The sequence below is a fragment of the Elephas maximus genome, chromosome 3, assembly GCF_024166365.1.
Source record: "Elephas maximus indicus isolate mEleMax1 chromosome 3, mEleMax1 primary haplotype, whole genome shotgun sequence".
Classification (NCBI taxonomy): Eukaryota; Metazoa; Chordata; class Mammalia; order Proboscidea; family Elephantidae; genus Elephas; species Elephas maximus.
The window spans coordinates 208,495,128-208,504,179 of NC_064821.1; the positions used below are offsets into that span (position 1 = coordinate 208,495,128).

The following is a 9,052-nucleotide window of genomic DNA, read 5'->3' on the forward strand; positions in this document are numbered from 1 at the left end:
TATTCCTGATGCCCAGATGCTAGGCTGGCTTCTCCCTCTCACCTTCCTGTGCTCCACTGGCTGGCTCAGTGCTGATAGGCTGCCCTTCGGGCCTCCTTACCTGCCCTTTCTCATCACCTCTCTGACTCCGGCATAAGGCCCAGGCCCATCCCGATATGTGGTACTGCCCTGAGCACTGTTCATGGTCCCATGAGACACAGCCACCAGCCTGGGTGCTGTGCTCACCTCACACTGTGGGCCGCTGTGTGCACCTGTGTTCACCCACGTGCTCCCGGGAACCCCCGTCCTCTCCTGAGCATCAGTGGCTGGTCCCCACTGCAACAACAGCACCCTGGTTCCATGATGACTGAACTATCACTTCAGGCTCAACTGCTGAAAGAAAGCTTAGAGCAAAGCATTTTCACTGCTGTATTTATTATGCAAAATAGCACGGCTTTAGCAAACCAGTATAAATTAAAACCAAGCAGAGCTGAGAGGGTACTCCATCCAGGGCCACGTGCCCTTTAATTACACAGCCATGTTCCTGAAAGTCCACTGAGGCTTTGCCCATTGGGCCACTGTCTGCTGGATCTTTATAGGTGGGAGTGGTGCTGGGTCTTCCCCCGAGGCCTTCACAACAGTGGGTTTGTCTTTCACTCAAGGCGTGAGGTGAACCAAGTGCTCAGAAAACAACACGGTCTTGCTCTCTCCTCTCGCCCCCATCCCCCCGGCCCATTTCATACCCTCTAATGACAATTTCTGTGCTTTTTATACCAATTTGTTTGCAACTCATTTCCCCTATAAGAATGTGAGAGCCACGAGAACAAGGACAGCCTTGGTCATCTTCCAGTACCCGTGGGTCCCTGTCCCCACAGCTCTGGCTGCCCCTGACTCCCACCCCCACCCACTCCCGCCTCCTCCCCTCAGCCACCTCTGGCCCTTGCAGACTTGCCTGGACTCTCTTCCCATCTTCCCCTCTCACAAGCAGACACCACAGCCTCCTCGGCTCAGTTACAAGTTACCTTGAAGTCAGGAGGAGGCTGACAAAGGAAGCCAAATTTACAGCAGGTGCGAAGCCACTCAAATGCTGGCAGCGCAGGACAGACCATTAGAACATATGTAACATTTGTGGTTTCTCTGGGACTATATGAGACACAGACTTAGCTGTGAGGTGGAGTGTGCCCATTTCCTGGGTGAGAGCACTGAGCCTGTGGGAGAGGGGCTGCTACCACCAGCAAACTTGAAGACCCGAGAACACGCCACGTTCACAGCTGGCTGACGGAGAACAGGGCTGTAACCGTGGGGAATGTCATCCCACAGAGTCCAGGGAGATGTCCGTGTATGACAGTGTAGAGCTAGACGGGACCAAATGTTATAACTTGAAGCATCCTATTCACAGAGAGGGACCTTGGTGGCCGAGCAACGTGAGTGCACTGGGTTCTAAATGCCGTATCCTGAGTCTTCAACAATCGGCGTCTGCAGGTGAGCCTAAGGGGTGACAGCCCTGATGTTAGCGAGGGGGCAGGGCCTGCATGTGGAGGGCATCATAGGTGTCCTTGGTAGGCGTGCTGAGCCCCTGGTGAAAGCAAATCAGAAGAAGAGAGTCAGCCAGGAGCCCCTGTGTAGGCAAAGTCTCCCAGAGGCCTCAGGTGTCTTCCACAGCCTGACCCCCAACCTCCCAGCTTCCAGGGGCCCAGAACAATCCCCTCAGCTCACAGGTGGGGAGGGCCGCAGTCGCGGTAGGTTCCGTGCCCTGCTGGGAATGGCCTTGGAGCGACTCCTTTCCAGCCAAATTTGCACCCTACCTCCCAGTGTCCCTGCTACAGTGCCTACAGTGCCTGGGACCAGCCAACTTGCTGTCTGACCAAGGGGCAGGAGGGTCTTCAGCCTCCAGCACCGAGCTGGAATCAGTGGAAGGGCCCAGGACCAGGCCTATTCCTGCAGAAGCTGGGGCTTGCCACGGTGAGGTGCCTCTCTGGCTTCAGCCTCCCCAAGCCTCCTTGCTAGGCCCTGCTGTGACAGCCATTCTCTTTATCAGGGAGCAGACAGGCAAGCTGGGCCCCGCCTCCCTGGAGCTCCTCTCCCCCTGCTGCATCCCTAAACCCAAACCCAAACCAGACCCTCTGCTGTCCAGCTGATTCCGACTCAGAGCCCCACACAGGTAAAGTTCTGGCGGCACCTTCCGTATCCCCGTGAACTCAGGCGAGCCTGGCATCCTGCTGCTCTGGGACCAGTCCAGCCAGCGCTGAGCAGCCCAGGGAAGCCAGAAGGCCAGAATGAGAGCCCACTGCAGGTGCAGGGTACAGAAGTAGGTCTGCTGTTTTTCATCTGGGTAATTACCTGCACTGATTTGCATAAACCAGGCACTTGACTACAATAAGGTTTCTTTTTAAAGTGTTATTTTCTTGATTCTTTTGTTCCTTCAATCTTTCTGCCCACCCTCCTATTTTATTCCAGTCTGAGGATACGAGGCAGAGCAGGGCCCAAGCAGTGACACGGGCCTGACATCCCCTGTGTGGCCTCCTTTGACCACATCTTCGTGTCTGTGTGAGCTGACACCCTCAGCTGCTTCCGTCTGCTGCAGCCGAGCCTTGCACGGGTCCACCAGCCTCCATGGAAGCCAAGTGATTGGCCTGAACTGGTGAGCTCCAGCCCTGCCCTGGGACTTGCTGGCGTGGCATCACCACGGCACTGAAAGGTTATCCCAGGACTTGCCGTGCCTGCCACTTGAGGGTGACCCTTGCCAACCCTCCCCTCCCCCAGCCCCAGGAAGAAGGGGTGAGCAAAGGCCAGAAAGCCCACTCAGAGGGCCCACCTCCGCTCTTACCTGGTAAAGGCCATCCTGCCCTTTGCCTCTCCGCCTCTGGTTCTTTGGGAGTGAAATGAAAAAAGGGTTAGCAATTCAAGCAGTCGGTAGTGGCATTCTTGCTGAAGGGCCCCCACTCAGGGTCCCCCAGAAAGTCAGAGGTGACGATCTCCCAGCAGGCACACCTGCCCTGGGAGGGAAGGGTCCTTGGGCCACTGGTCAACCTTGGCCTTGCAGAGTAAGGTGCTGCTTGACTTTGACCGGGGTGGGGTTTGCTCTGCCTGGCTCAGATTCTACTGTGGACCTCAGGTTCCTAGGACTTGGCCCGTACCAGGATTTGGGTTGTGCTGGGATCTGGCCATGCTGGCCACCGCTTAGAATAAACGCGCCTCCTTGCAGCTCTCAAATTTCTTGGTGATTCTCAGGCACTCACAGGACCAAGTAGTGCTTATGAGCTCTGGCTGCAGAGTCAGTGCAAATCCTGGCTCCCCTGTCACTAGGTATGTGACCGTGGGTGAGTTCTTTAACCTTCTGGTGCCCCAGCACCCATTTCCTGCAGGGTCATTGTGGGAATTAGCAGCACTGACAGGGCCGGCTTCATGGGCTGAGGCAGGTGGACTGCTCTGCTCTCATGGTGCTGATGATCACCTGTGAACAAGGAACCCGCATCTCAGCTGGCACTGGCCTGCAGCCCTGCACACTGAACCTTCAGGCACACACGAAGCACTCTACAAGTACTGTTATTCCTGGCAACAGGTGTGACCTGTTTTTGCAAAGCTAGGCTGCTTTGGAATCTAGATTTGGTTTTTAATCTGAGGAGCACCAGCCCTTCCCTTGTATCTCCTGCACTGCCAAGCTGGGCGAGAGCTAGATTAACCTCTGCCTCTGGTGGCCACCATGGGGGCTTTTGCAGGTGGTACAAGGACTGGATGGGAGTGAATGCCGATGGTAGGCAGAACTGGGAGACTAGGGGAATCCCTTGGAGCAACCACCCACACCAATCCTCGAGAATTAAGTAACAGTGACACTCACCTCGCCTTTCATCCCAATCTCACTGTAGGCCTCCGCCATCTTGTTTTTCTGCAGTGCCTGGAGAAGAGGGAGCAAGACAACGGTTTTACTAGTCAAACAGAAGCAGCCTCTTGACTCCCCAGCTGGTAGGGGCTCCCACAATCAAGGCTCTGAGCCTTATTCATACAAATACCTCCGCCCACAACCAGCTCCAACCCACCCTCCTCCTTCTCAGCACTCCAGCATCTTCTCAGAGCTGCCAGCCCTTTGCACTGAGAAGCTCAGGTTAGGCTCAGAAAGACAGGGCATCGAGCTCTAATCCACGCGTGGATTCTAATTCATGCTGACCCCATGTGTTACAGAGTAGAACTGCCTCATAGGGTTTTCTTGGCTGTAATCTTTATGGATCAGCTCACCAGGCCTTTCGTCCACAGTGCCACTGGGTTGGTTGGAACTGCCAACCTTTAGGTTAGCAGTCAAGAGCAAAACCATTTGCACGACGCAGGGGGTCATTTATTTGACAAAGTTATCTCCTGCACACAGCTAACAACCAACTGCAGGAGGAGAGAGGAGGAAGCTCCCTTCACAGCAGGTTACCACTTCTAGATGCCCACCCAGGATGGGGATGGAATAAGGGGAATACTCAGCAAAATAACCAGGACAGGGGGGCCCCTCAGAGGGCCTGCCTCCTTGCTCCCCCAGCCTACCCTCCCATGCCAGCCGCAGGACCAGAGATTGGGGGAGGGAAGGCATGGGAAGGGGAGAGAACACCCCACTTTTCAGCTAAGGGGCCTTTCTATAAGCAGCTACTGCTGCAGGCAGCAAGCATGGGAGACATTATCTGGCCCAGGGAAAGGGGGGTCAGGCCAGAGACAGGGCACAGCGTGGAGAAAGGGCTTCTCCAGAGCCCTCTTCCAACTCCTTCCCCAACCTTGCAAGATAAGATGTGAGAATTCCTCTACCCACATTATACACGCCTTCCTGGGGGTTCTTTCTCCTTTGCTAGAAGAGAAGAAGAGAGAAAAGTTAGAGGTGGAGAAACACGAATCCAGGCCGTGAGGGTTGTAGCCCACCCTCCTGCTCCTCCATCCACTCCCGCCATCCTCCCTGTGTGAACCGGTTCACCAGGTCCGTCCTCCTGGGGGCGGATGGTGCAACCTGTGTACATCTCAGGCTGGCCAAGGGGCAACTGTTGGGGAGGTGGCTGGAGCTTGGAGAGGTGGGCACAGAATAAGCAGATAAGTACAGCCTTACTTGTGCTCACTTACTAATCTGTAGTGAACAGTTTCACATGGTGTCTACCATATCAAACTGTTAATTGTGGAACTGTTCACTATAGACTAGTAAGCACAAGTAAGGCCGTGCTTACCTTGCTTACTGAGTAATCCATCCCAGTCCCACCCATAAAAAAACCCACTGCTGTTGAGTTGATTCCGACTCATAACGGCCCTATAGCTTGTAAATTTGAAAAGAGGCTTTGATTCTGGAGGAAGGTGCTGTGGGGCTGGGAGAGAGAGATGGCAGCCACACCTAGAAACAGAATCTCTGAAGTGAAGAAAAACATGAAATTGTTCACTACAGGTGATCTGGTAAGCAAGGTAAGCACTGTGTTTACCTTGCCTACTGGATAATCCGCCCCTGGGTGGGCAAGGGTGCTACTGCACCCTTGTGATGCAGAATGGAGCCGAGAGGGAAGGGAGAGAAGAGGAAGGGGGAGGATGCAGTGGGGGCCTCTGTCCTCTTGCCCCAGGCCCACCCATGTTAGAGTGAGGCTGGTGGGAGGGTGTGTGCTGGGTCTGAGGAGCTGTCCCATCCCTGCCCGGACTGAGTACCACCCCCACCCAATTCCTACCTGTTTCCCTCCCACCTCAGGGTCACGGCCGCGCCTCTTGTCCAAAACATCGTACTCCTCTCTTCTTCCTAAATTGAGTTCCTAAAACAGACGAAAAATGTCAGAGACAGCAGGGTAGGTTCCAGCAGAGAAGGGGAACCTCAGGAGGATAGGGCCAGCTGGACTCAGAGTTTGTTTCCCACAGGGTGGTGTCTCAGTACAAAAATGAGCAGGGACTCTGTGTGTGTGTGTGTGTGTGTGTGTGTGTGTGTGGTATATATGTGAGTGAGTGTGTGTGCGCGTGGTATGTGAACTGGTGCCACTGGTTGTCTCAAAAACCATGTGTTACTATGGTGTGAATGGGATCCCCATAAGGTCACAAAGTGCTAATGACCTACTGAGGTAAGTCATAACAAATAGAGAAACTGAGGCTCAGAGAGGGTAATCAATTTGACCAAAGCCCTGCTGCACAGGGAGTGTGAAACAGCTCCCCACCCCCACCCCCCGCCCCGGGGAAATTCTAATACATTCATTGTCCTCTAAAAACCAAAAAGCCAAACCTGTGCCCATCCAGCTTGTTCTGACTCCTAGCGGCCCCATGTGTTACAGAGTAGAGCTGAGCTCCCTAGGGGGCTTTCTTGGATGTAGTCTTAACGGGAGCAGATCGCCATGCCTTTCATTCGCGGCACTGCTGGGGGGGTTGAACCTAACCTTTCCGTTAGCTGATGCAAACAGCTTCACCACCGAGGACCTCACCCTCCTCCAGCCTTTGCAGATTGCTGATTCGCTGGGTGCTCACTAGCAGGGCCAGGTACTAAAGTGCTTTTCATGCGGCAAATCATTTAATCGTCACAGCAACCCCATGAGGCAGGTACAATTACCATCCCATTTTACGGGTTATAATCTTGCCGGGGCACAGAGCTGATAGCTGCTGAGCCCGACCCCAAACCTAGCCTGTGATCCGCGTTTTCCCCTGCGTCCCCACAGGGCACTTTCTCTCCGCGTGCTCTGTGGAGCAGCTGACTTACATTGTAGAGCTGGTTGGGGCCGGACTGGTACACGGGCATGTCTGCGCTCCTCCCGAACTGGAAAAGAGGAGCCAATACGGTCACGCCCCATGCGCAGCCAGCAAGGCCTCCAGGGCCAGGGACAGCCCAAGGAAAAGCCTCACCCCAGCCCTTGACAACAAAGCAGTTCGTCCTGGTCCTGGTCCCAGACGGGCGAGCGGCGTGGCAGCCCGTCTCCCCTCTCAATGGCCGGAGCATCCACAACCTTGGAGCTTCCCCAACGCTGGCCCGGGGACCCGCTGGGGTGAATGTGCCCCGGAGGGCGCGCTTGCACATGCGCACAAGTGCTGGGTTCCCGGTCCTCCGGAATGCTGAGGACAATCCCGAGTGGGCCGTGGCTGCACAAGGTCCTGCCTCCTGTCTTGAGCACTAGGACAGGGTGCGTCCAGCCCTCCATCTCTGGCCGGAGGCACCGGAGCAGCCAAGGGAAGCCTGACGCTGGCCCAAAGTACACGGGGAGCCTCACCTTTCTCCAGTTCCAGCCGCCTCAGCGGAGAGAAGCTCCAAGGCCTTACACATTCAGAGCAGTGGAAAGAACTTAGCATCTAGGGCACTGTTTTCAAACTTTAAAGACAAGGATCTTTCTTTTTCAGATGAAATCTTGAAGTGATGACAGGGAGCTGGAGCTTCCCCTTTCTCTGAGACCTTCCACCCTTTGCCCACCTCACCCAGCTGCTCCAGGAAAGGCAGGGTCTGCAGAACACCAGTTAAAAACTCATGCTCTGGGTCAACCCTCCCATTTGCAGATGAGGAAACTGACAGAAAGGATGACGAGGCCTTGATGAGCAGCTGGGCAGCAGGTCCTGGGAAGAGACCTTCGATCCACTATGTCCCATCCTCCTTTGCCTGAAGTGGAAGCCCCCCACTCCCACCCGCCATGACCACCCACAGCACCCTGCCCTGGGACATTCTGACTGCACAAGGCATCAGCAGCAAGCTCTCCTTCCCACCCTACTGGGCTCAGCTAGCACTGTCCCCCCAACCCCCCAGCCACCCCCTGTGCATACCAGATGTCCCCAGCTCTGCCCATGGACACCGAGCTCTGGGCACTAACTGAGCTTGAGCCGACCTTCCACTAAGTTGGGGGACCCACACACTCTCCCCTGGCCCCCAGTGATACCCACCTTTGCTCGTAGGAACAGGGCGGTGACAATGACGCCGTAGAGGAAGAGGATCCCATCCAGCAAGTAGCAGAGCTTGGGGTCCAGCAGGCCGAAGCTCTGTGCCTCTGTGCAGAGAGGCAAGACTGGTCAGCCAGGCCCAGAGTGGCAGAAACCGTCCTCGCCACTCCAGGTGGCCTTGTTACCATTTGTGGCCAAGGGGGCTGGATCCAGCTCTTTGCCCCTCTGGCTTTGACCAGCTCCTAGAAAAACCCAGCCTGCTGCAACAGCACACCTGGCAGGCACCTGGTGGGGCCACGGAGCTTGGCAAGGTGGGAGGAGGGTAGAAACCAGGCCTTCCTGAGGAACCTCCGTGGAAGGTGAAGCTGCCAGCAAAGCAGGAGCTCCGTGTCCACCTGGGCAGAGCCTCAGGGCCCAGCTGTGTGTGAGGCCCCAATGCAAGATGCCCACATCTGGATGAATGGTCCCAGTCAGTTACAGCATGTGACTCCTGGGGCGTTTCTGGAGAGCGAGAGTGAGCCCCACCAGGGCGGGACTGTGCGTGGGGGTGGGGGCTGGCAAGGACGGCCTCACAGATTTGATGGTCGACTGAGTGGATTTCCATCTCTATCATGACAGTGAGATTAACTCACCCTCCCTGGCTCCTCTACTCTCAGTGCCTGGTGCTGGGCCTCCCCCCTGGACCCCGAGGCCTCATGGGCAACAGAGGGACCTGTGGTGACCCCCCTCCTCTCCTGGGCCAGACATCTCCCTGACCATCACTCCTAGCCCCATCGCAGTGCTGTAGATGGCTTTGGTATGGCCTTTGTAGCCATGGTCTTGTAACTCCCACCCAAGTGATTGGGCGAGACTGTGTGATAGGGTGATCGTGGCCCATCAAGGAGGCTAGTTTCTGCGCTGAGAGGCTCCTGGAACCAGGAGACAGAGAACTATAACACTAAAGGCAGTAACAAGGGGCAGCAGAGACCTGGCAGCAGGAGATGGAGCAGTGAGCTTCCCGGCCCACAGAGAGAGAAAGCTGAGTGCGTTTGGGCAGAGGCTGAGGGCCATGGAGAGGTGTGCCTGAAAGCATGGCTGGGAAGAGGCTGTCCTGATGGAAGAACTGTATCTTGAGTATTCCTGAGCCTGAATTGTAACCTGTTACTTCCCTAATAAGTCTCATAATTGTGAGTATGCTCTGTGAGTTCTGTGTGACCACTGCAATGATTATTAAATCCAGCAGAGAAGCGGAGAGTGC

At 55.6% G+C, this 9,052-nt stretch overlaps 1 protein-coding gene across 1 annotated transcript; it reads right to left on the reverse strand.

Moving 5' to 3' along the window:
• Window positions 1-399: 399 nt before the first annotated feature.
• On the reverse strand, window positions 400-8,169 carry CD247 (CD247 molecule). The gene is made up of 7 exons (XM_049881139.1): window positions 7,819-8,169; window positions 6,656-6,712; window positions 5,649-5,729; window positions 4,763-4,798; window positions 3,818-3,874; window positions 2,807-2,848; window positions 400-1,555 (listed from the first exon to the last, which is right to left on the reverse strand). The coding sequence occupies exons 2-7, from the start codon at window positions 6,692-6,694 to the stop codon at window positions 1,490-1,492; spliced, it is 321 nt and encodes a 106-aa protein (XP_049737096.1). The 5' UTR covers window positions 6,695-6,712; window positions 7,819-8,169; the 3' UTR covers window positions 400-1,489.
• Between the last annotated feature and the right edge of the window lie 883 nt (window positions 8,170-9,052).

Bases quoted from the DNA above. Each gene is read 5' to 3' on its own strand.
- CD247 (XM_049881139.1), bottom strand. From the start codon at position 6,694: ATGCCCGTGTACCAGTCCGGCCCCAACCAGCTCTACAAT. The intron at 5,730-6,655 runs GTAAGTCAGCTG...CGTCTGTTTTAG, and splicing joins GCCCCAACCAGCTCTACAAT to GAACTCAATTTAGGAAGAAG. The intron at 2,849-3,817 runs GTGAGTGTCACT...TCACTCCCAAAG, and splicing joins AGATTGGGATGAAAGGCGAG to AACCAGAGGCGGAGAGGCAA.